The sequence below is a fragment of the Coenobita brevimanus genome, chromosome 88 (assembly GCF_032717465.1).
Source record: "Coenobita brevimanus isolate Jiangsu-jjx chromosome 88, ASM3271746v2, whole genome shotgun sequence".
Lineage (NCBI taxonomy): Eukaryota > Metazoa > Arthropoda > Malacostraca > Decapoda > Coenobitidae > Coenobita > Coenobita brevimanus.
The window spans coordinates 2,384,586-2,412,326 of record NC_137041.1 but is presented as its reverse complement, the minus strand read 5'-3'; the positions used below and the strand labels follow the sequence as shown (position 1 = coordinate 2,412,326).

Here is a 27,741-nt window from a genome sequence, read left to right as displayed (position 1 = left end):
GTGAGCTCTCTGCCTAAGCTGGAAGCCGCCATTCGTGACTCCTGGGACAAAATACCCCTCCAGCACCTCAGGAGCCTCGCCCTTTCACTTCCAAGACGTCTCAGGTCCGTGAAGAAACGTAAAGGCTACCCTACGAAGCACTAAAGGTAAATAAAATGCATTATTTATATGTTTTTTCAATGTTGAAAGGTTTGTTTCTCAGGAGGGACGCAGGGCGCCCCATACTTCTGACGAGCACTGTATGCTCTAAAACCATTTTTTTTTTTTTTTTTTTTTTTTTTTAACTTAGCCCATTTTTCATTAAAATCTGGTATGGCTATGATTATTGGACCATAGTACAGTATTCATGTCTGCATATACTGTATGCTGCTGCACACATATATGTAAGTAAGGTATACTGTATAAATATCTATCATGCAGCAGCTCTGAGATGGGTATCTACATGTCTGATAGTACTGTGCTGTTATGCCTCATAATTCATAACCTCTCAAAATACAACTGGAGTAGACTGTTAAAGCTATAGTACTAACAGCAGCAGCAGCCCCTGGTTCATCTGAAATGTGAATCCAGTAGAATGCTGGTGGAGGTCCTCCTGTAGTCCACTGTCCTCCATTTGGGGAACAGGCAGGGAGCTGAGGGACATTTCCATGACCAGGCAGTTATGCCTCCCAGTCATATCAATGTCACCACATAAAGGAGTTCCTCTCCAGCACCACACTCAGTTATACAGTACAAGTACACTCATGAACCAGTTTCTGCTCCTTTTTTACCCATAGTCTTGTTGTCCAGTGTTAACCCCTTCAACCCAATGGAGTACTGTATTTTCTATTTTATTCTTGCAAACTCCAGATGACTTTATTCCATTCAGGCCAGACTTTTCACTCTGGAGGGGTAAGGTATTGCCATCATAAACCCCTTCATTACACAAGTGTTCTCTTAAACTGAATAATATCACCCAACAGCTGCAACAATGAAGTACAAAATGGCACCACTGAGCACAAGGAGTTAAGCCAATGGTTTGGAGTCGAGGTTTTCCTGGACTACACGAGAAACAGTTCACGATGAAACTTGTCCTTCCACAGTTTGCAAAAAAAAGCTCTAAAACACCTCTAACAAATCTCTTTTTGATGCAAAAATCCTGTCAGGGCAAGCAGAACTAATAATTCAACTGTAAATATACTGTATTGGTATAGTGTACTTTATTTTCTTTTTACCTAATAACCTTGCTCAAGATTCTCTCCAATCTTTGTATGAAACATTAAAAATATCACATTCAGTAAATTATTTAAGAAAAGTGCAGACTGAGTATTACTATTGCATAAATAAAATATACACGCAATTATTTACAGTGCCTAAATGCAGTTTTCTGTCACACATTTCACAATATGAATTAAAATTATCTACAGTACGATACTTTGGGCTGATGAACACATTACCTTCACAGTACTCCTTTTAACCACATCACCCTGAGGATATAATTCTCTCTCTAGTCTTGCTATTGCCAGAAGATTTTAGTCACTTCATGATAGAAGTCCGTAGTTGACCAAGTGGATGCAGCCTACAGTACACATAACCCCTCAGGATGGGAGGTTTTTCTTTTTAAATTGCCTCGAGATAGCAAAATTATGACAAAGAAGACATCCTCAGAGTGAAGGGGTCAAAACACATACCCACTGAGGCTTCTGAGACACTCCTACAACTTGATCTTGTGGAGTTTGAGTTTGAAGCCGAGGAGATCCGAGAGAACCCCAGAGCAAGCCGAGAGAACCACCAGGCGGGTAATGTTGTAAAGAAGAGGATTGGCTGATAGTCCTGAGATCTTGAAGGGGCTCTCCAGTTCCTAGTGAGAATGTAAATAATAATGTATCTATCTACAGCTGGATGCCATAATCCAGGAGAAAGTGGCCATGAACAAACTGCCTCCATGTCACCATGTTCTCTATCATTAGGCTGCCCTCCCTCCAACGCATGCCACTCTCATTCATATACCTCTCAAACCCATACCCCCTGTTCAACATCATTATCTCCCTCTTCCTCTTCACTTCATGCTTAGCCAATCTTTAATTCTCTGTTCTTTCCACATGGCCAAATCATCTCATCATATTTCTAACATTTTTCAGTACATCCAGAATGATACAGTACTACAATGTTACTCCCTACTGAAGTATACATGCACAACAAAAAATTTCTTTTCCCTCTGTAAATACATGGTAGAGACATCCTTAAGAAGATTGCTTAAGCCAACTTCATCCATTATTACCTAACACTCCTGGGTCTGTGGATATATACAGGTACAACCACACACTGAAGGGTAGGCATACCTATTGTTACAACTCTGTAAGTTTTAATTCTCTCACCACAAGGACAACTCTCTTACTTAATCTAACAACCACTAAATGATTTTATTTAGTTAACACTGTGCCACAAGGACCTGAGAGTGATAATACTACCATCATTATCCCTCTCATGTTCAGGGCATCTCTAGTATTTTATTCCAGCTAATGTCAGACATATTCTGCCAGAACTGAGACATTACTACCTGAGACTCTTGGAATGCTACATTCTGCAATTACCAAGATAAAACAGAAATACTCATGAAGATACGCATTAACCCAAACATCCGGGGGATATCAAGTCACACCTAAACAAAACTGTCTGGAGTTGGTCAAATCATTACCATCATCATCATCATCATCATCATCACCACCAATACCTCACTGCCTCTGACCTCTCTCTCACTCTCTCACATACATCTCTTCCTCCTGCCAAATATAATGTTTAAAATCAGCAGGGAAATGGCTGACAATAGTAACAATGGAGAGCTGCCATCAAAAGAGAAGATGTACACATGCTAGTGTGGCCAGTGGCCTCTAAACACAACTGTAAATGTATCCAGGCAGATTGGTTTAAAAATATCTGCACTAACCTTGAGCAACACAGATACCAGTTTAAGCACATTGTTGGCCAAAGTGAGCTCGTCCTTCTTCTGGGGCTTCTGTTCCATGTGCAGGTACATGTTGATCTGCTCTGTGATGAGCACCGACAGGCTCGAGTACTTCTTATTGATCATCGCACCCAGCGTCATAAATCGTATCAAGTAGATACCAATTGCAAAGCACCTGTCATGGGAATTTGCAATGTTCTTTGACATATTTACTGTCTTTTTAAATCCTTTCAATATGTACAGTCATCAAAAATACAAAACTGAAGGAACAAAAATGATAATAACTTAATCATCCCAACCACTTTTTCTAATGAAAGATGGGATAAGACAGGGTCTACAAAGCACAGAAAGAGAAAAACATGACAGATAGTGACCTATCCAACAGCATGTCCAATAAAATGTGTCACACACAAATTCACTTACCATCTAAATCCTTTAGCTTAATGCATGTAGATACTGAAATAATTCTTATATTACCCTCAGCAGAATTTCCATACAATCATTCAATTATCATTCCTGGCTTCACCTCACAAGTGTAAGCCTCTACATACATTTCCTTGTATTTTCTCTTGATGGATGTACAGTGGTTCATAATACACCTACCAGATAGTTTGTAATAATGTACAAATAGGTGTGTACACTTACCACACAAACAATTCACAGTTGTACAGTGAGTGTTGTGACTTGTCATCTTCCTTCAGCAGCTCAAAGCAGAGGTAACAAACTAGTAGGAGGGTAATGACAAATGTAGCTGACACTATCACATCCACCGATCTCTGAGGACCACGTTTCTGTGCATGGAAAGTAGGAAATATAGTACTTTATAGTAGAGGGGGAGAGGAGGAGGGGAAGACCAAGAAAGAGACTGAGGGATGGAGTGGGGAGATGTACGAAAGAGGGAGATGCAAGATGAAGGCAATCTGTCTGTGGCCATTCCTTATGGGATTCAGGCACTTGGCTGTAGATAGATTTAAGTACTTTACTATTCTAATTAAGCAACATCCATCTCCTGCTCAATTACTATCAAACATTTACTTACAGCACAGATGCCTGTGGAGTGATATGGAGGGACAGATGGACAAATGAAAAGAGAATGTGGTGTAAAGCTTATGTTCTGAGATATAAAAAGAAACATTTTGAGGAAGTTTGACTGTTAGGAGCAAGTGGAGAGGGAAACATTGACTAAGGGTTGGGAGCAGAAGGCAAGAGAAACCAAGAATGAAGTGGAAAGATAAGGTAAGAATTTAAGTTAGGGAGGATGGTGTGTCACGGAAAGGGAGTTATTACTGAGTGGGGTCAGAAATGGATGAAGGACCTTCTGTTAAAGCCATACCTCACAGGATGCAGCAACAGCTAATATATAAATTGAAAGATGATATGGGGACCCTCCTTCATTTATAAGAATGATCCAAAATCATCATCATCATCAACATGGAAATGAAGTACAGTAAAGTATAACACTTTAACAAAGGAGTAACAGAATAGTTTGACAGGTGGAAGTGCTTAATTAAATAATCCACACATATCAATTCACTCACAAGTGTAACTTCAAAGTTTCTTTCTCCATTATACATGATACACTACTCACTAAATGAAAGTAATAAATAGCTAATAACAAAAAGAAAGAATATCACACCCTACATTTGACAAACCACTCTCATCCTTTTCTTTACTGTGGTTACCTTTACCTACAGTGTTAAAACAGTGATGTCTTTTTGGTTGTTGCTACTCCAAGATAACTTTATTCAACTGAAAGAACTCTCTCACTGGTAGGGATAAAAAACGGTATATCTAACCCCTCCAGTCTGAATAGTCTCCACTAATCTAAATAAATATTTCTGATGGTACCACGAAAAAAAAAAAAAAAAAAGTCACCATACTGAAGGGATAAGCACTATATCAAGTACTGTACATACCCTTAAGCAGGACCGAACTGAAAGCCAAGTCTTGATGTTGTGCACTTTGTTCAGCCGGAAATGTGGAAGGTCATACTTCCTGAAAGGAATGGTACCATATAAGAGATGCTAATTACTGTATATTTACTAGTTTTGTGATGTCCCATCTACTGCTGCTACCTTGAGCATAAATCAACAATGTGTAGGTTATGCCTCAGTGGTAAAGTAGTAAAGGTCCTAGGTTTAAGTAGACAGTAAAATAATGTACTAAAGTTCAAATCAATGAGATGCCTGGACGTTTTCCTAATGTGTAACCCATTTAACCACCTTTTTCACATCCATTCATTTGCTTTTATCTCCATCTTGCAAAACATCGTCACTGTCCAAAAGGATGAAAGTCTGATCCCAAGCTGCGGCAAGGAACAGTTCGATGATTTGAATTTCATTAAAATAGTCTTTACTGATCTTTCACAAAATCATCTGTTATGACACAGTAGAATTCCATCTAATACCAATAAACCAGTTCCAAATCAGACAGCCATAAAATATAATGTACTCAATTTGGATGGTAAGTGTTGGTGCCAAAGTGGTGAGATGGGAAGGTGTATGATACACATCTATCTCCAGAGGCATATATATATATATATATATATATATATATATATATACTGGTATATATATATCAACTCACCATCCAATCACTCGATGTAGTGATGCTCTCGGCTGCCTGCCCTTTCCTCTCTTCTTTCCTTCCTTCCTCTTCTGTTTTTCTTTCCTTCATTCTTTCTTTTTCCTTCTGTCTATGGGTGACCCTACACTGAGTGACAAGCCAAATGGTTTCCTGTACACCTAGAAACCATTTACTATAGTGGGTGGTAACAGTATAACCAAATTATGGCGCCTGGCAGTTTAGTGGGTAATTAAGGCGCTCTAATCGGACTGAGCCAGCGCAGGTTTATATCCATGGGGTGGTTGGTGTTTACTGCTCAAGTAATACCACTCAGGGATAAGTAAGGCTGGTCACTCTCACCTTAAATGTTAGGACCAACTTGCCTAGCCCTGGGCACCTACACTCATCATGGGGCAAACACTGGATTAGATGATGAAAGAATGAATGAATATATATTTGGTAAAAATAAAAAAATAAAAATTCACATCCTCACATTCCACACAGCTATATGAAACTACCTAACTGTACTCAGCTATGCAGTGTTAGTTAGTGTCAATAACTTACCTTGCACGTCGGGCAGAGGTGAGGTAGCAGAAGTGTTTGGCATACAGGAAACGTTGTTTGAAGGTGCGCTCAGCCACTGACAACAGGAAGAAGAAACCTCCTGCTAACAGGAACCGATTCAGGCAGCTCAGGAGGATCATTGTGGTTATCCTGCCGAAACATTCAGTATGTCTTTGTTGTAAGCTGGAACATATTCATGGCTTCTTTTATTTGGTTGCCTGAAAACCCTCATTTTTCTCTTCAATGATTATAAAAAACAACTGCTGTTACAGTATAAACCTTTTGACAGATAGGCAGCATTAGAACTTCACTGGGAATCACGATAGATAAAAACATAAGCTTTCTTTCCCTTCTTCACCAAGGAAACCACGTAATCTCTTTGGTCTCAGAATGTGCCTTTTAACTTACTCTTACCACTACCAGATTACTTCACTCAGCTGAGGAAAGACTGCAAACTACAGGCATTCATGATGGCTCTATCTATTCACTTTAGTATGGAAAATTTCTCCTGGGCTGAATACAATCATCTAGTGGCAGATACAGTAAATACAGTCATATAGTGGCAGCTACAATAAATAGTCATTTATTGCAGAAAATAAATACAATCATATAGTGGCATATACAACAAATACAATCATATGGTGGCAGCCACAATAAATACAATCACAGTGGCAGCTACAATAAATACAATCATACAGTGGGAGCTACAATAAATACAATCACCTAGTGACAGTTACAACAAAATATACAAAACATCCTCAGGTTGACGGTGTTGTAACTCACCATGCATTGCTACCAAGAAGACCCGCCAAGAGACTGAAGGCAGCATTTCCAAGTGCATGTATCCACTCCTGAGGCCCAGTGGTCACCATGGTCTCCAGCAGCGTCCCCACAGCACCAAAGTCCACTCGGTAAATGCTCGGCACCAGGGCTATCACTGTTGCCATCGTCAGGCCTGTGTTAATGGAAAATCAAGTACTGTACTAGAAATCCACATTATAAGTAGCCTTCTATCTAAGATGCCTAGTGGCAGGTGGTGATGACCATCATCCACTCACTTGATACAGTGCTACCAACATCTTCCTTCACCTTTATCATTCTTTTTCTGTGTCTACCCCCCTCTTTTCCTACTTCTCCCTTTGCTTCCAGCACTTTTTATTTTTCTTTCCACTTCAGGTGGCTCTACACTAAGTAACAAGCCTAATGGTTTCATGTAAACCAGGAAACCATTTACACTGCTGGGTGGTAACCAGATCATGAGGTAATGTGGAGCCTACTATAGTGTCCCTGTTAACTGGGTGGAGAGAGGCATCCACCCAGGAACCAAACCTCCAGACATTTCCCCATGCCTTACTATAGTGAGGTGCTATCAACAGCAAGGGAACATTGGTTCACTGCACAAGATGCTCCTGCAAGGGTGGTTGTTTGCTTGTGGCTGATGGGTTTTCTCAGCCACACAGACTGGGGTTGATCAACAATAACAAAGATGCCTAATAATCAACGAGAAAAATGAATTCCAACAATATGAAAGCAAAATTACATAAGAAACAAACCATTTAACTGGCCAGACTCTGATTAGTTCTTATTCTATGATGCCATTAATTATGCAGACTTTGATCAGTTCTCATTCTATCAAGTTTATTCTTATTCTTTGCACCCAACCACACCCCATCCTTAGGTGGGAAGGAAGATCTGAATGATGATGATGGCCAAAATACTGAAGAGCTGAGTACATGCAGTCTATAATTATGCAATAATTATACATGGATGCTACAAGCAGTTTATAGTTTTCTCAACATGTAACTCTCTTCAGAAGTCATCAAGATGCAGCATGACATCAGAAACTTGCAAATTCTTGTTCACATCTAACAAAGTAGAACCACTCCCACAATTTGAATACTAAGTTATACAGTACTGACAGTTAAAAGAAATTAGATGAACTTTAGCAATGAGACAGGAATGAGTTACCATGATCATTAGTCAAATCAATCCTCAAATCTCAAAATCTCACTATACTTGGCCAAGAACCAAGCAGAAAGGGGTTACGAATTTTCAGGTTAGGATAACTATGCTTCTGTCATCCAAGTGAGGTAATACACCATCAGGATAAAACTGACCAAACTGCAGGTAATGTGTGGTGTGCTGGAGGTTGTCCACTTTAGAGATAACGGCTGAGGAGATGTCCAAAACTGAGAGGTCCACTTTCTTTACCTCCACACCTTCCCAGATTTTACAACTCACTGCAAAATATACCACATGTCAAATTAATGTATTAATAACCTACCTTAAATACAATTCCACTGTATGCTCTGAGATCACTGAACTACATGTTATTAAATAATTGTTCATGCAAAATTACTACTTATTTTTCTTTTGTTCCTCATCATTCATTTCAAACCAATGAAAGGCATAATAGTCATTACCACTAACTGTTGTACATAAATACAGTGGTATCAGGGTTAATACAACCATCAGATAAGGAATGTGATGCATTAAGTCAACTAAGCTTATAATACAGTACTGTACTGTACTGTATACACTTTTCCTGGTTTGTCTTAAAAATTTCCATTTAACATTCTCAGGATCCTATGATCTACTCTCAGCTGAGTAAAACTGTTCAGCAATAGTTGGAATAACACACAAGGGAAGCTGCATTCTTAAGAGTGTTAATGTTACTAGTCTTAACACTCACAGGCTCTTAGTTCAATAAAATCATTTGGCATTACCTATAACAGAATACTGGAGTTGTTCTGGCCATGAGAGAGTTACCATTACAGGGACATGGCTATGAGACAACAAACAACCATTAACCTACCTTTGACAGAAACATTAGGTGTAGATGTGATGATGGCAGCCGGAGAGCCTTGGATATTCCAGTCGAGGGTTTCTGGGCACAGATATGTCTGATGTGTCTCCTCGTGATCATCCCACCCACCCTCACTCTCACTGCTGTAGCTCAGGTCATCACTATTGGTGGTGATGCCTGTCCATTCAAACTCAACAGGCTGGTGGGAAAATGACAAGGATGTAATGGAGGGGAAATGACTAACATATAACGGCGGGAGAAAAAAAAAAAAATCACTATTCACTGTAATTCTGGTGCACTCACACTCAACAGCTCGTGAAGTAATGGCACAGAGACATGAACATCTGATGTAGGATATGTCCATTCACATAAGTGGTGTGAGCACCATCCACTCATTTACGAAGTGCTGCCTACTTCTTCCTTAGGTGACTCTGCAAAGAGACAAACCTAATGGTTTCCTGTAAACTAAGAAACTATTTACACAACACTGGGTGGTAAACAATTAACCAAACAATGGCATGATATGAAGTTTACTACGGTGCCTGCGTTAGCAGGGGGGAGAGACCCAAATGCAGCATTCATTCGGTAACTAAACTTTCATACACTTCCCCATGCCTCACCACAGTGAGGCACCATCCACCACATGGGAAAATCAGTTCACTGAGATGTAGAACACATCCCTGACTTTTAATAAAGACTTCCTGAAGAAATACCATCATACTGAAGGAATTTAAATTAATACTCTTATGCTATAACATACTCTCAACTAAATAAGATCATCTGGCTCTGCCTGGAACAGAATACAAGAGTTGTCCTGACCATGACAGGGTTAATGGTACCATTATCAAATATAAAAAGAGATGTTTAGAACAGCAGTGGAATTAGTAGTGTTAACCTTTGGCCTGGCATAGAAGTGTACCAATTACGAGGAAAATAGTTGCAGTATTTTTTATAATGTCCCTGACTGGTAAGAAAAGATCTCACCACAGTGAATGGATTAAATGCATTAAATGAGCTTGGAAAGGCAGGGGAATCAGTAGTGAGGGCAGAGTGAGGGGTACTGTGTTAATATTACAGAAAATTTTGTATAGGCATAATGATGATTTCCTCTATGAAAAAGATGTCAATTTATTGAAAGGATTAAACACGCAAGATGCTTTGGGGCCCATCATCCACTCACGCAATGCAGTGTTGCCTTCTGGTCTCCACACTGAGTGACAAGCCAAATAGTTTCCTGTTTCCAGGAAACCATTTACTATGCTGGGTGGTAATCATATAACCGGGGTTTTTGGCTGGGTTAGTGTCCCCTAGATTCCCCAATCTAAAATCACTAAATCACGGCAGACGTTTCAGAGATCCTGGGAGGGCCCAACCAAATGGGCAGATTCGCATGACCATATGAAATGTGAGAGGTGTGAATGAGGAGAGCAGGAGGGTGTTGCCAACTGTAAATGGTTGCTTAAAAAGGCAGGGGAATTAGTGGACTGTTACCTTTGCCTTTGTATAGTGAGGGGCTGCGTCCTGCTCTGCATCACTCTCACAAGAGGAGTTGCAGGAGCTCCTCTCAACCACTACAGAGGGCATCAACTGGTGGTGGTGATGGTGGTGGTGTGGGGAGCAGCGGCAGTGAGGGTGGACACAGGGGTCAGGCAGCTGTGGAGTTGGGAAGCAGGGTAGGGCTAGGGGGTGTTGGCCTCACTCACACTATATCAACATAACAAATAACCTCACTCACTAATGTGGATACCTTAATTATATGGACTCTAAAGAAATAATTATTGATGCTTTACTGCAGCATACTACAGTTGGTCCCCTACTTACATGCATTCAAATTAAGAACTTGGAAGAATACTATATAAGGTAATATTCAGCAAACATATCCTGCCCTCTGTTATCAAGATAAACATGAAGTATTTGCTTACCTGTAAACCTATTTTTTCCCCTTGATGAAAATATCAGTACCAGCACTTTAAGAAGTTGACTCATAAGCCAGCTTACAACATCCACTATGATATATGGGGCTGGGAGGAACATACAAGAACAATCACTAGCACAGGCAGAGTTTCAGTAAGATCACCAATGTGTCCCAGAATCATATAAAACATCCTCCAAGGTTATGGGTTAAAAAAAAAAAAAAAGTGCAATGGTCCATGTCTGTGATGTGGAGCCAGCATTCCAAACACTTAAGTGATGTATGAATGAGTGTCAGGCCAATTTCACTGGACATACTGTTGATAGTTCTCCCTCTTCTGTGTCTTCTATGTCCTCATTCTCTGGAACCTACTTCACCCCAACCTTATGTGGAAGAAAAAGTGATGATGATGATGATGATGATGATGATGATGATGATGAAAATGATGATGATGATGGCAATGATGACGATGATGATGATAATAGCGATGATGATGTAGCTCTCACTATATAAGATATCCCTGGGAATCCCCTTAACTGGTAGCAAGAGAGATGAGTTCAATACATTGTTAACAGACAACATCACAGTCTAACCAATTGCGACATGTCCAAAGAAGAACTCACTTCACCAGAAACTATAACACGTGGAAGTTTGTACAGTATGTTTCACACTCCTCATCACAAAATGCCAAGTTCTCTTGCAGCAGCAACCTGTTTCAGCTAGTGACTGTCTTGAGATATTCCTTCCAATCTGAATATGTTTTATTGTGGTCATCAACAACTTAACGGCTTGGTTTCTTGAATGCCTCCACCCTCTTCACAGAAAAGAAGACTGTAGATTTTTAGCAACACAGAACACACTTTTAATAGGTATCAATAACACCATACACAACATCATTAAATAATCAGTTGCTTGTGTTCATAAAGTTTCTACATCCACCTCCATCTTCAACTTATAGCAATGAAACTCACCTTCAATAACTTTCTTTAAGAACCACAATCTTGGACTTCATCCCTGAGTCAGATGATGCATTCTTTGGTTCTGTCTTGCTACTTCAGACAATTTATTCAACTTAGAAAAGCTGAACGGGTTAACGAGCGCTATATCTAATCCTTCCAGTTTGAAAACTTTCCCCTAAACTGAATAAACCCACAACTTATAACAAGGTAGTTAAAAAAACAAAAAAATGATGTCCTCGGCTGAAGGCGTTAAGTATCTGTTCCCCTAATATAGAAGTATTCAACACAGTGCAGTAACCCAATCTCAACAACATCTTTTTTCACATTAACTTAGCCTAAAACTGACATCTCTCCATCCAGACTGCTATGCTGGAACAAGAGAGTAACATAAGAACGCAGCACTAGTCAAGAAATACATCCATTGTATTGTCTCATTCTGCCATCATGTAATGGGAAATAAGCTGCAACCGGACAAAATCTCTGCCAAGTTGGAGAGAAAGAACTACAGGCTTAATGAGTAGTCTTAAAATTTATTGCAAATATAAACAGAGGAACTAACTTTTGTTTTGTTGCAAGGACATCGATGGTGATGCTTGGTGATGCTTCTGTTAACACTGCAACTGTCAGTGTCGGTTGTTGGTGCCTCCAGGTCACCAAGGCAGCTCTCCTCCCCACCATCACTGCCACCATCACACTCGGAGCTCTTCTGATCTGGTAACCTGAGGTGTCGTTGGTGTGCTGGTACAGCTAATTTTACTTTCCCCTTCATATCCTTTGCAATGATATCCCGATTTTCCTTATTCTTCCCCTTGTGACTGAATATATTTTGAGAATCTTTATCATCACAGTTACTGCAATCTCCAGATAGTTCTGCTGGGCTTAATACTACAGTGATGTCTTCATTTTCAGAGTTGCTTGTGTTTGTGGCATCTGGCTGTGTTTTGTGGCCAAGCTCCTCCAGGAAGATGTGTTTACCTTCCATGTGACCAATAACAGGACTACGATCACCAGAGGAAGGGGTGGCGGATGAACTAGATCTCTCCTCTGGCTTCTCTATTTCATCACTGTGTGGCTGCAAAATTATAATACTGGGTCTGGAATCTGTTAAGTCATTAGATACGACATTGTTCTCTGAGGCTGAACGAGGTCGCAAAGGGTATGACGATTCCTCACATCTTGGCTCTTCTGAGTGTGATCTGAAAACATAACTATTTAACTTATAACTCACATTCTTTATTTTCCATTCATTATGACTTTTAAAGCTGATAATATACATATAAATTTAACTTTGCAAATACCGGACAAGAGCTTGGCGGACTAGTACAGAGCTTTGTAGATGTCTGTGAGCATCGAGTCTTAAAAGTAAACGTAGAAAAGAGTTAAGAGATGGTTAATGAGAGAGAAAGTGACTCCCAGTGTGATGTTACAGTGAATGGAGAGAGACTGGAACTGGTGAGCGAGTTCAAATACCTGAGTATAGTGACAGAAAAGAGAGGAAAATATGCAAAAGATGTGGAAAGTACAGTGACACATGGAAGGAGAGTAGCTGGTGCTATAAAGGCCTTGATAAGAAACAAAGGCTTGAGTGTTGACCTGCATGAGGCTTACATGAAGGAGTGTTACTGCCAACTTAAACATATGGATGTGAGACTATGGTGTGGCATGAAAATGAAAACTCAAGAGTAAAAGCAGAGGAGACAGGACTGCTGAGGAATTATGTGGAGAACAGAGAGTGGATAGGATATGGAATAACGTGATTTGCGAAAGATGCGGAGTAAGGAAGTCTGTGGACACCAGAAATGAAGAGTGTACAGAGTTGAATTGGTCATGTGGAGAGAATGAATGACAATAGTATGGTGAAAAAGGTATATCTGAGCAAATCTGAAGGACGGAGGAGGTGAGGTAGGCCAAGAAGAAGGTGGAGAGATATGGTGGATGAGTGTGTGAGGAAGAGAGGTATGGAAGTTGGTAAGGCTAAGGAACTGACAAGATAAAGAGCTGAATGGATCAATTTTGTGTGAAGAGCATACCCACGAATTTGGCATCCCTTTTTAACGTGACTGCATTTGCACTGGCTCTATCAGATGGGTATATGTGAAGCTACAGAACGTGGTGAAATTTTTTTGGCCTATCTGATGGAACCACGATTTTGAGGGCTTGAATGATGAGTGCAAGGAAGCGTGGCCCATTGAACTGGGCAAACATTGGCTGACTGGACGTTGCTACTCTTCACCCTGCCCTAGGGTGGGAAAGATGGTCCGAATGCTGCTGCTGCTGATGATGATCTTTGGTAGCGTTCATAGCATTTATAAAGGCTACAACATGCTTGCATGCGTCGTCCTTGGTCACTTTAATGGTGGTTCTCCACACTGCTCAACCTCTACCAGCCTCCCAAATAAGTCCCTTATACCTAACTCAGGTCTTTTTCGGTCTGCCTTTTGCAACCCTACCCCAGACATTCACATTTCTCGCTTTCCAAACCCAATTGTCATCCTCCATCCTCTGCTTTGGTTGGAATGGATAAAGCAGCGAAGTCATGGGACAACAAAGAGCAGTGAAGAAGGACAAAATGACACAAGATACATAAATGATCAGCGCTCAACTGAGTCTCTATACCAAAGAAATGTGTGTCTGTGCTCAAAATATTAAAATCCCCAACAACTCTACTATGTTTTGACAAATAACTGTACTATGAAACAGTGAGCACTCATACTCCTAATATGAAACCTATTGTGAGCATTTCTTTCAGTACTAGTGCTGTTTTGGGATGGGTATAAACAAGTAAGTGCTGTAAATAACTTTAACTCTGGATATATCACCCATGTCCATCTAGAATCAAAGCTTCTAAGATTTGCCCACAGCAAAGATAAATTTACAGATACATTATCAACTTTAAAAAGTCACAATTAATGAAATATCAATTATATGAGTTATGAGTCAAATAGTTGTATTTTAAGTAACTACTTGCGAAATATCATAAAATTTAATATAAACCTGGACATGTCTTGAGACGAAAATTGGAAATGCCTTTCTCAAAATATAAAAGTACAACTGGTACAAGAAATGTGCACTCAAAATAATTTCCTGTATCATCGGCTTGACTATAGCAGCAGAGATTCAAGATATCCAGTGCATCATCAGACTAATTTGCAGACTAAAAAAAAATGTAAGTTATTTATCACATTCACTGTCTGGAGCATTAACACAGCAATATTACCAACCATAAATTAACTAAAGTATGTCAGTGATACATATATATATATATATATATATATATATATATATATATACTGTATATATTTTTTATATATATGATTGTGAACTACATTACCTGAATGACTTGTACGGAGATCTATTTTTTAACGAATTTGGGTGCTTCTTTGTATAATTATTAGCATGCTTCACTGCCTCCCTCTTGCAGCTGCAGCAAGATGAACATTTGCCTGCAAAATGGATGGTATAAATACTTTGTTAAGACACACCTTTTGCCCTTTACTTATCCCAATAATAGTTATTTAGAGATTTTACTTGGAAAAATCAGGATTCTAATATCAACCCCTTTGATTCGGTGTTATCTTTTTTCCAATTCAGTTATACTACCACCAGACGATTTTAATCAAAAACTGTATATATTTATATATATATATATATATATATATATATATATATATATATATATATATATATATATATATACCGTGATAAGTAACAAGTTGAATATGGTTATATCTTACTCCTCAAGTACAGAAAGTCTCTCCTTAACTGAATAAAATCATCTAGAAGTTGCAAAAATCAAATAAAAACTAAATCATCACACTGAAGGAGTTAAGACAATGTTACTGCACTTCAACCTAACCTTCTACAGTAACAGCCCTATACTAGGAGAAATCAGGATTCTAACATTAAAGCCAGATCTTGATCAACAGTGTCATTGCACTACAGTCACCTCTCACATATTGTATAGTTTAGAATGTGTACAGCACAATGTTACTTTAAATGAAAAGGCTTTAACTGACATCTACAACCTCACTGGAGCTCATACAACACCCTGTGGAGTTTAAGGGAAAACAGAGACTATATGTAGTTCTTGATCAACAGTGTTGTTATGCTACTGTTTTACTGCAGTGCTATTAACAAAGATATGTTAACTTCTTCAGCTAAGGGAAAAAGCTCTCACAGTAAAAAGATGAAGCACAATTATTTACCTCGACCGGAAAGTGAAGAGCTCCTCCTAAGGGGTCTAGTGGGAGCAGGGGTTGATCTCCTGCCACAACGGAGGCCCAGGGAAGATGTGGTGGAGGAACGGGGATGGTGATGTGGGGAGGAAGACATGGACCCGCCGGGATGTCGTGTGCACACTATTTGAGAGTGTATCACGCTTAACACCACCATCACTAACCCAGGCAGTAAGACTTCTGATACTGGCACCTCCTACAAAGGTTGAGAGGATTACAACAGGTATCTTCTACCCTGATGATGATCCTAAACCCCTTCTGGCTCAGCTGACGGCCAAGTGCGCTGATTAGGTCAATCTGACAATCAATGTAAATTTTTCATAACAATGGCTCAGTGAATTTCAAGCAACCATGATATGGTATTCAAGTTTTGGGAGTGCCTCTGTTCCACCAAGTAAAAACAAACTGACTACAGCAATGTCCAGTACAAAGTAGATTATTGCGGATGACATACCAGTGGCCACAAGGATGAAGTCAAACTCAGAAAACTGGCATGAGATGTGAATATACATATGGTCAATTCTAATGATCATTTAATGACAGAAATGATTACCTACGTGGATCTAATCCCAAGTCCAGCTGTCTAAAAAATCTGTAACTAGACCTTTTAGTTTCAACAGTGTTTGACATCTTATAACTGTCACCATGCACTATGGGACTGTGGTAATAACACAAATTGGTTACAGGTGAAAGTAGAAAGCAAGCCAGAGCTTAAATGCATATAAAAGGTCATACAATACCTCCTCCTGGAGGCAGTTTTATATATTGACACTACTGTAACTTATGGAAGGGGGGGGGGTGAATATCAGAGACTTAGCACAGAATATGAAAACCAACAGTACAATCCTTTGCCTCTAAGAACTTACCTTAATAATCTGTTCACTGTGCCTACATGTTATCATAACAGCACCACAGAACAAGATGGAACAGTAGATGGACAGTACAATGAGGAACCCCATACAGGATGTCTCAAGGATCCACCACTTATAGTACAATGGCAGGAGCACAATCCGGGTGATACCATGGAGCCCCGCCAGCCACAGACCAGAGTGGGGCTTGGCTTTGGGGAATGTTGAACCTGTGGGTGTGATGGAAAGTCTGGTATGACGGACAAGGTTGTCTACTGTTGCTGTTGTGGCCCCAGGCCCATCTAGACAGGCTGAAATGGCCTTTTTCCTGCAGTCCACCACCTTCCTTTAGGGGGACAGGAAGTGGGGCTAAAGGACTCTTGTATAACCAGAGAGTGAAACCATTCAGTTACATCAGTGCCACCAAGGAATGGCACCACTCCCATGCACTGAAGAACAAAGAAACTATGAGTATACTACAGAGTGTGCAGGAGCACATAGATTTATGTAACTCTGTCTATCCATCATTCAGTCCTATGTTGCTTCAACAAAACAAAGGGGCCTTGGATTAAGCTAGTCAGTCCCGACATTAAGGTGAGGGGATTTGTGTAACAAAATGCAAAGCCATATGGTAAAATAGCATAAATAATATATCTATGTAATAGTAAACTAAACATGAAAATAAAACATACCATAAACTGCTAAGCTAAACTAAGATATGAAAAAAAAAAAAACATAAAAATACTGTATAACAATACTGTATATAAAACTTAACAGACATAAAACAGCAGTACTGAAACAAAAACTGAAAATTCAAGTGATAACCATTGTAACAAAGAGAGAGGATTAGGAGAGGATGAAGTGGAACTATCAGTGTATGAAATGAGAATGCAAACACCAATACAGAGAAATGGAAAAGAAAAAAAGAAAAAAAAAAAAGGAAAAAAGAAAAGAGAGAGAATGAAAGGCGACATGAGAGAGTATCAATATTAAATACAGTACATCACTTATAATATGATTGCTTGATCACACATATAATATCAGTTTCTTTTTACAGTTCAAAAACCCTTAAAATGACTTCACCACACATAAAATATCCGTTTCTTTCTACAACTCAAAAATCTTACCATACCTCTAACCAGATCTACATCAATAAATTCTGTCTTGGGGTTTGCAGTTTTGCGGGGTGTATAAGATAGTCCTTGAAGGATCCTCTGTTCCACTGTGGTCTCCCATGACTGCTTGTCATATTGGCTGATGCGGCTCTGATACCACCCCAATGCCGACTCCAGCACCATCCTACAAAATGAATAAATACTGTATGTCATCATTATCATCCTAAACCTATTTCCCATTTATGAATGAGGTGGGTACTGTAAACTGTACTATACTCTTTTCATTTTAACTTAGTCTAATTTTGCTATCTCTTCATCTTGAATACCCAGCTGTAACAGGAAATAAACACTAAAATATCATTATCAAGAAGGGGTAAACACCATGGGGCGCATAGCCTCACTCACCTTCCAACTCCACCCATGAGAGTCCCTTTGTGCAACCCTCCAGACAGCAACTCTTCCCCCTCTAGATATCTCCTGACAGGAGTAATTGACCTGCTCCAGCCTTGAGTTAAATGGCCTTCCCCTTGGCTTCCTCCACTCAGGTTAACTTGCTCAGAGATCACCTTGTGAGCAGGATCAGCCTCAGGAAAGAAGGCCATGTGCCCATGTAGCTGGAGTTGGCATTGCTGTATTATGTGGGTAACAGGCCTTGATTCAGTCTCATGGAGTAGTCGCTCATTACGCACCTGGTTGTATCAGCGATATCCCATGATCCTACCAAGACCTAGTACCAGAGGAGTCAATTCGCCACTTCAAGTCACAGTTTAGCGTCCATGTCTCACAGCCATAAAGTAAGACATGGAGCACCAGCGCCTTAAAGATGCAAACTTTTGTCCTACACAAATAACGACTGTGCCAAATACCCAAACTGAGTGAATCCATAATCCTCAAGGGCACTCAGCAGTGTCTCCAGCGACTCCGCCAGGATAACTGCATCATTGGAAAAGTCAAGGTCAGTAACCCTGAAATTGCCAACTGATACCTCACAGTGACTTCAACCCACAGCCCGGTCCAGTACCCAATCCATACATGTGTTGACAAGTGTATGGGGAAGGACACATTCCTGTTTTACACCAGAACTTACTGGGAAGATGGATGTTCCCTCGGCCCCCCCCCCCCATACACACACATTTGACAGCACTCTCAGTGTTTGAGTACAAGCCAGCAATCAGCTGGATTATCCCTGCAGGGATCTCACACAGTCGCATATGTTCCCATAGTACCTCCCAATTTACTGAGTCTAATGCCTTCTTGAGATCCATATAGGCTGCTAGCAAACCTTTCCGTAAATCAACACCGAGTTCCACAAGAACTCGTAGAATGAAATATGGTGCTATGCAAACTATGCAGAGCTATACTACTGTCCTATTCTGACTCTGAGCCACAGGAAACAAGCTGTAAAACTACTAAAATCTCCATCACATTAGGATTAATGATCTATTGTAAACTTGTTAGGTTTCTGAAAATAACTCTGTTACATTTCTGTCGAAAGTGCCAGCTTGCTACTTGGTTTTCAAACCACAGTTCCTCACACATTCAGTTATCATATCTAACCATCTTCTTGCTCTTCCACACTCCCTGCTTCCACTTTCTTCACTTCACGAATTAGACACGGTAATAAAAGGGCAAAGGACATCTTTGACAACCATATCCACCCAAACATATCCACTAACCCCAACACATCCTGAAAGGTGTCCGTCTTTGGATATATCCCTCAGATGCACACTACACACACCTTACACACACTCAGACATGCCCCAGATGCCCATCAGAGACACCATCAATTATCTCCTTCCAATAACTATGATGCTCCTAAGACTCTACACTTGTACCTTACCAGATTTCAACTTTCAAAAGGGTACAGGGGCTCAATCAGAGAATGAGTGAGTGATACAGTTAGGGACACACACTGGATTTGGTTGCCCATGTAGGTGCAATAAAACTAAGTTAAAAAAGTACTATCACAGTTTCAATCAATATGATGTTAGGTGGCTTCAGTGTGACGGCTCCTTCATTACTTATGTCTTGCAACAACCAGACAATTTAACTCACATCAGGAGATTCCTGGTACTGGAGGGATGAGACATATACTCAACTAAACTATTTTCCCAAAGGAAGTATCTGACAAGTGAAATAAAACTGTATGATGACAGCATGATTAAACTGTAAAAGACATCATAACAGTGAAGAGATTGATGCTGGAACAAGGAAATAACTCCTCCTACCTGAAATTTAGGAAAAATGCTCATTCTTCTACAAATCTGTACCAAAATTTATACCCAAATCCCTTCTCTGTAATAAATGCTGAAATACACATGGCTCTCTCACATGTCAGTCACGACTAATGATAACCAATATGGATAAGATAACAATGTTCAGTAGGTGAAAAACAGGGAGATCACCTTATCTCATACTGGGTCATTAATCCCATCTCAAACTAAACTAACAGATCAGTCTGCTGTCTCAAGTATCATTCAGAACTAAGAATAACCCATATGGATAACAAAACAGGGGAGGGTGGGGAAGGGCTGATCTATGATGTACTGTTCCTCCCTTCTCCTATTAATTTGGGTGATCAATTTGCTATCGAAAATGTCAGTCAATATCAAGGATAACATGATTGTTTTAAGATATTAAAGTAAGTCGAACGGGGTGGGGGGGGGGGAATCATGGCCTAATCTCATGTGTCGTTCCACCCTGCCCTCAACAGAAAAGATGGATGGTATGGCTAATTACATGGCAATATCCCCTCCCAATTATGTTCTTGATACAACTATGCAATTTATAGCATGTAATGGTAAGGGAAGCCTTTACATGGTAGCAATGATATAACTGGACTGCTACTAACATCCCTCAACACTCTTCCTATGCCCCAAATGGAGGAAGGTGGACTGCAGGTGTAAAGCAGCTTCAGTTTAAGTCCAAGATGTTCATGTTCTGATGAACCTGGGCCACAACAGCAACAACAACTGAAACAACTGTATAATAATTAATGGTGTTAAATCCTTGAACCTGAACACATCTTATTTTATCAGCACTACCACAATTTTATATATATATATATATATATATATATATATATATATATATATATATATATATAGCTTAGAAAGGTCTGGCTGTGTAGGGATTTCAAACAAATTCCAATCATTCAACTCTGGAGAAATTTCAAACTGGAAAAGCTAGATATAGCCTTTATTTACTCTTTCACTACAAGAAGTCTCCCCAAAGCTGAATATAATTGTCTGAAAGTAACAATAAACAAAAGAAAAAGATCACTGGGCTCAAGGGGTGAATCTGATTTCAACCTTCACTGAACTATTCTCAAAAAAAAAAAAAAAAAAAAAAGATTCAGACACATGTACACATATTTAATGCACAATTCATCACACAATAGATGAGAACTACTGTATACAGGACTACAGTTTTACCCCAAAATTATCTTTCTTTTTTTTCTTTCTTTTTCTTTAAGCAATACATAACCATGGAGAGTTTGTTTCATGAATCTGTGTGTGTGTTATACTTACATTACTAGTGATGGAACAACCACTCTGAATGGCTTTTTCCAGGCTGTCCTTAAGCTGGTCATTTTCAATTACTCAGAGTGAAAACACACAGCAAAATATCACTCCTTTGATAAGACAGTTCTGTACAATGGCATAAACTTCTCTGTTAATGCAGTTGCTGAAATGAAATATAATGACATTTTCTGCACAGTAGTAACTTTGTACCTATAAATCTTTCATTTAAAAAATGAAAAAAACTTATCCACTCAATCTTACTACATGTAACAGTGCACACACACTCACTCACAGGATGCTAGGTACTGCTGAGATTATCTATACAGGAAATTGGCTTGCACGACACTTCTGTGCTATCAGTCTTAGATAACAGTCAAGATAAGATTTCACAGACGTATCAGAAATCTTATCAGTGAACAATGGAGAAATGTACTATGATCCAGATAAAACACATCACAGCATGTGTTCCCACGTCAGTCAACACCGACCAAGGTAACTATCAAAACTACAGTACTGCAGAAAATGATATAGCAGATTCAGAATATTCAGGGACAACACAAACTAGCATTATTATTATATATTTCTATTAATCTATGTCCAGATACTTTAATCCCAGAGGGGGTGGACACACACAAACTGCCTTAATATCTTTCTGTCCTCCACGACCTTTTATTCGTACATCTCTCCAGCATGCCTCCACCTCTACCCCAGAGACTACATTTTCCTGGTCAATCTCTCACTCTCCACTCTCTCTATAGCCAAACTATTGAAGAGTACTCATTTCACATCACTTTCCAGCAAATTCAGTTATTTTCATTTTGATCTGGCATGAAATTTGAACTCAACAAAATTCAGCATGCCCTCTGTATGTCAACTTCTTTTACATTCCGCTTTTGAATTAATACTATAAAACAGATAACAGCTATCTATAAAAGTTCTCTTGCTATCTGTGAAACTGATATGCCAACTTCCCCTAATGTACCATATTGCCAGAGTCAGGAGAGTAACCCCTTTCAGTGCAGATGCAGATGCAGATACAGTATCATTTTACTTACTCTGTCTCCAGATAATTTTATGTGCCTTTGGAGATTTCTAACTGGAGTGGTAAAATACAGCCCTCATTAACCCTTTTACAAAGGTGCTCTGATAGAAGAGGTCAAGCTTACAAGTGGTCCATCATGCTATGCAGGTTATATTTTCACTCTGCTAACCTTTTAATGATGTCAGAAATGCTACCTATTGTATTTTTGCTACCAGCAAATGATTAATGAAGAGTAGAGTGGCCTGTCACGCTCTAAGGCTGCGGTTCTTAATCACGGGTGTGTGCACACCTTTGGGGTGCGAAATGTCATTTCTGGGGATTGCGTAACATGCCAGCCAGTTCCGTTACAAGTTGTTAAAATAAAATTCTTCATCACGGAATGTTTCCATGGTTCACTGTACAGTATTTTCACTCTAAAACTGATTCCTAACAAGGGATGTGAGAAGATATTCTGAGATGTGAAGGACTGTGAACACTGACAAAGGTTAGCTACCATAGCTCTGTGGATTAAATTTTGCACTCCAGTAACATTTTCTATTTCACACTTGCTACTTCCATATAATTTTTTTTTTCTTCTTTGGAAGGACCTGCAGCAGAGAAGAGATTAATGACAGCTATATCTAATCCCTCTCATGAGAAGTCTCAAGTTGAATAAAATGTCTGAGTACTGAGTATGGTACAGGTTCAGAAACAATCAGTTTATCCAAAATGCTGTTCCCATATTACCCCCTTCAGGCGCAGGGGCCTGAGGCAAGACAACCAATGGTCCGGTATATGAAAAATCCATCACAAATATAGGCAGTCCATGTCATGTCAGGGATGTGTTCCAAAATGTCACTACTTTTTCCACACCATTATATTTGGTGCTGCAAATTGGGAAACTGGTAAATCACCTTTATTGTAGCAATGAAACTAATATTTATGAAGTATACTATACTAAACAATTAACAGCAAAATAACCTAATAAGACAAAAGGCAAGGAATTACTACCATACAGTATTGCTAAAATACAAAACTGGTGCAGGAGTTACTGGATCTTGAAATGATTTACCATCACAAGAAATGTACAGTAATCCCTCCATTATTTGACGTTACAGAGCCAAAAGCACGTCCAGGTAAAGGCTCCATCTGGATAACGGACCTCTCCACTGGCCCCCTTTCATACACAACCAAACTTAGAAAGCTAGTGTGAAAGGCCACTATGGAACATTGTACAAAAGTTGTTCCTGTTGTTCAACACTACTCAATCTGGTCAAGCAGACCTGTAAACCACAGCAAAGTAATTACTGTGGTCAAGCAGACCCATCAACCAAGACAAGCAATCACCAATGGGTAAACTACCCAGCCAGACAGGGCGGCGCCACCAGGTTATTCCCGCCCAGCCAGGCGGAAATGTTCGTGCAACCATAATTTCCACCCAGACGCAGGCATTTTGTCCAGATAATACGGAACAATGTATGAATTATGGTTTCGAACAGCCAGATCACAACATCCAGGTAATGGATCGTCTGGGTAATAGCCATCTAGACAATAGAGAGATTACTTACTCAGAATCACACAAATTAACATATGGCAACTACATTTGGCCATGTGGAGAGGATGGAGGGTGAAAGACTGACGAAGAGAGTGTATGTGAGTGAGGTGGAGGGGGGAAGAGGGAGGGGGAGGCCGAGGATGAGATGGAGGGATGGGGTGGAGAGGTATATGAGAGAAGGGGGTGTAAGTTGGGAGCAGGGCAGTGAAATGGCAGGGGACAGGGCGACTTGGAGGCGATTTGTTTGTGGCCACCCCAAACGGGATTGAGGCGTCTGGCAATAGATAGATAGATAGAACTACATTTCAAGATATGGGTAATGCATCATTATTATGGAAGAGTACAACGGTACTCAGCCTTGTTACTAACCATACTGCTGGGGTGGTTGAAACTGATTAACCCTTATACTGCGATGGATTCATGTACTGTACATGTACGAATTTCAGATATACTGTACAATTATCTATCTGAAGGAATAAAGGAATAATGGAGAATTAGCACCAAGCCATGATATGGCTTTATGGCACTGCAGGGGAAGAGGGAAAGTAAAGGCCAGAAGAAACACAGAAATTTCAAGAAGAGAGGTGCAAATAAGGGCAGAAGGGACAGGAAGAAAAGAGAGACCAGAGACAAAAAAGCCCCTTTTAGTTGCCTCTTACAACAAACAGGGACATTGAGGAAGTACCAGTATTCTTTACCCCCTCCCCAGGGGCTATCAATCTGTAGCTAAAGGTCACAGCCAATGGCTTAAAAATTGAAAGCACAAAGGCATAGGTGAGCACCATATTGTGACAGTCACGTGAAACACCTATAATGGTGGGAAACACGCTACATTCCCCTTCACACATACACTCAGTATTAACAATAAAATATATTTTTAGTTTTTATTAGTGGTAAGAGGGGGTGCTCATCATCCACTTACTCAATATAGCGCTGCTCTCGGGTGCCTGCCCTTTCCTCTCTTCTTTCCTCCTCTGTCTTTCTTTCCTTCATTCTTTCCACTTCCTTTTGTCTACAGGTGACTCTACCCTGAGCGACAAGCTGAAAACTTTCCTGTAGACTGGGAAATAATTTACTACGCTGGGTGGTAACCATAAAACCAAATTATGGCATCTGGTGGTTTAGTGGGCAATTAATGCATTCTAATAGGACTGAACCTGTGCAGATTTATATCCAAATGGTGGTTGGGGTCTACTGCTCACATAATGCCGCTCAGGGATGGGTGAGGCTGGTCACTCTCATCTTAAATGTCAGGACCAACTCGCCTAGCCCCAGGCTCCTATGCTCCCCATGGGGTAAAACTGGATTAGATGATGAATGAATGAATGAATGATTGTTTGTGTAGTGGTCAAATACTGGGGGTTTCTTTTCTTCTTTGTGATCTCAGCTTTAAATCACTCACATGTAGGACATTTTATTCATTTAATATTACTGTTTCCAAATTAGTTAATTTAGAACAGTATAATTTGTATAAACTGAGGAGTTAAATATAGCTTTCATATACTTCTAGCCTTTCTAAGGTTGAATATAATCATTGTTAAAATGGGCTGTCATTGAAGGTGCTAATAAATGTTACGTTATTCTCTGCATGCTGCTCTGTGGACACACCTAGTACCTTACAATAAATGACCTGGGCTTGGTGCGTGATCCATCATTACAACTGCACGGGTGAAATCAGATTTAAATTTGGGGTAACTCTTCAGTTGCACAGCCCTGTTTATAGACACAACACAAAGCAAACTTACCAAGACATAACCGTGCCATCAAAAGCCCATACTTCGGTTCTAACTTTATCATCGTTGGCCCTAACCCTGGCATAAATGGAAAAATGAAATAATGCTTTTGTTTGCTATGTCTAGGTACAGAAATATCTAAAAATAAGGCTCTGCAACTACTTTTAACAATTACTAGAATATACAGTCCTCCTCTGTAATTGTAATACTCTATTGGTTAATCATGTAACGTTATCAGTTATGTAGGATGATCTCTTCCGCAACAGTATGATTAAGACAGGATTCCCTCCATCTGCAAGCAAGGTCAAGGACATTAATCTACATTAAAGATCTCTAGTTTTAGTACTCTCACTGCTACCTTAATTCTGGGAGGCAACAGTGCAGACGAGTTACCTGTACTCCGTGTATATTTATCAAGAAAACTTCCGGAATACTGCACGGGTGGTAGACATTGACATTTCTTCCCTTCCTTTTAAACAAATATGACCCGTAATGACCACAGCTGATGCAGGCATAAACTAGTTTCTTGTTTACCTTGATATATAACACTTACCGGTAAAATGAATAATTATGTTGCTGTACTAACCACGTCTAATTATAACTACTTATCATACAAATTGTTAATTGGTTATTGGACCTTGGATAACAAAAGAAAATATTTTTATCCCGCAATCAATTTGTTTTGGGATGCTGATGACGTCACAACAGCTGATGGCACGTTTATGAAGCTGCCAAGAGGTGTGGGAGATAAGCACTTATTTGACAGCGTCTGAGGCGAGTCTTTTTACCCTAAGTTGTAATCTCTTCACCGATTTTGTACGCGATGTATTTCGTAAATGAATAATGTAGCCACTACGGGTATTTATGCTCAGAACGAGAATGATTGATGGTAAACTACCAAAATAAATATGAACAAAATTTACTATGTGAATTATGCAAGGAGGAAGAAGAAAGGCAACTTCATCTATTTCATTGTAAGGCATATGAAGACATAACGGAGAACATAATAGTGAACGAAACAATAAATGGAACAATCCAAGAAAACGATAAAGTGGCTGAAACTGTAGAAAAAATACTGAAAAGGAGTATAATACTAAATATGAGAAAGGAACAATTGAAATAGATAAGGGATACAGAAAATAAATAATAAATAATATGTTGTAAAACAACTCCTGGACAGGACAGTGCACCAGCAACAACATGTCCATCTGTTCCACCATAACTTTGAGGGGATGAGTACTCAGTGAAACTGTGGGTAGGCTTACTGTAGCTTCAGTCATTCTGGGTAAATTTCAAAAAAATCCTCTTAAAAGGGCAATGCCAGAGTTCCTTGAAAAAGGGGTCAATTTGCAGTTTGGTAAAACCATGGAATTTCAAAATGAAAATTTGTTTTAACCTAACCTTGTGTTACCTTGAACCGTTCCTAGGTTAGGATAGGGTAAAACAAATTTTCAGTTTCGAAGTCCATGATTGTATGAAACTGCAAATTGACCAAGAAGGGAGTACACAGTGGAAACCTGTATCATGGCCATAAATGGGGAGTGTTGAGTGGTAACCATACAGTCAATTGGTTGTTTGATGATCTGGTGGTTTTAGGCATTCTATTTGGGTGTGGCCCATAAGGGATGGCAGCTAAGGGATGGTTCAAGTTTACTGCACACATAACATAGTGCTATTTTATCTGCAGCCAGACAATAATCCCATAAAGGGCAGCCATTTGTCTGTGAGTTTTTAACAGGGAGGGTCACTAACCTTCACCAACCTACTTGTTGACATGTATGGAACACGTGAAATTTGGTTATATGGTTACCACCCAGCAATGCAATTGGTTTCCTGGTTTCCATGAAACAATTAGACTTGTCACTCAGTGTAAAACCACCTGAAAAGGAAAGAAGAGTAATATAAAGTGACAGGAAAGATGGGAAAAATCACTTACCGGTACTTCAAATGTCTGGCCTGA

The 27,741-nt window shown here is 39.6% G+C and overlaps 1 protein-coding gene across 1 annotated transcript; it reads right to left on the bottom strand.

Moving 5' to 3' along the window:
* Positions 1-1,693: 1,693 nt before the first annotated feature.
* phtf (putative homeodomain transcription factor) lies at positions 1,694-26,214 on the bottom strand. Its single transcript, XM_080281171.1, has 15 exons — positions 26,175-26,214; positions 17,966-18,132; positions 16,852-17,063; positions 15,956-16,181; positions 15,082-15,193; positions 12,310-12,946; positions 10,371-10,532; positions 8,889-9,078; positions 8,191-8,313; positions 6,857-7,028; positions 6,074-6,223; positions 4,861-4,939; positions 3,590-3,735; positions 2,927-3,119; positions 1,694-1,840 (listed from the first exon to the last, which is right to left on the bottom strand). The coding sequence occupies exons 2-15, from the start codon at positions 18,129-18,131 to the stop codon at positions 1,694-1,696; spliced, it is 2,715 nt and encodes a 904-aa protein (XP_080137297.1). The 5' UTR covers position 18,132; positions 26,175-26,214.
* Positions 26,215-27,741: the final 1,527 nt, after the last annotated feature.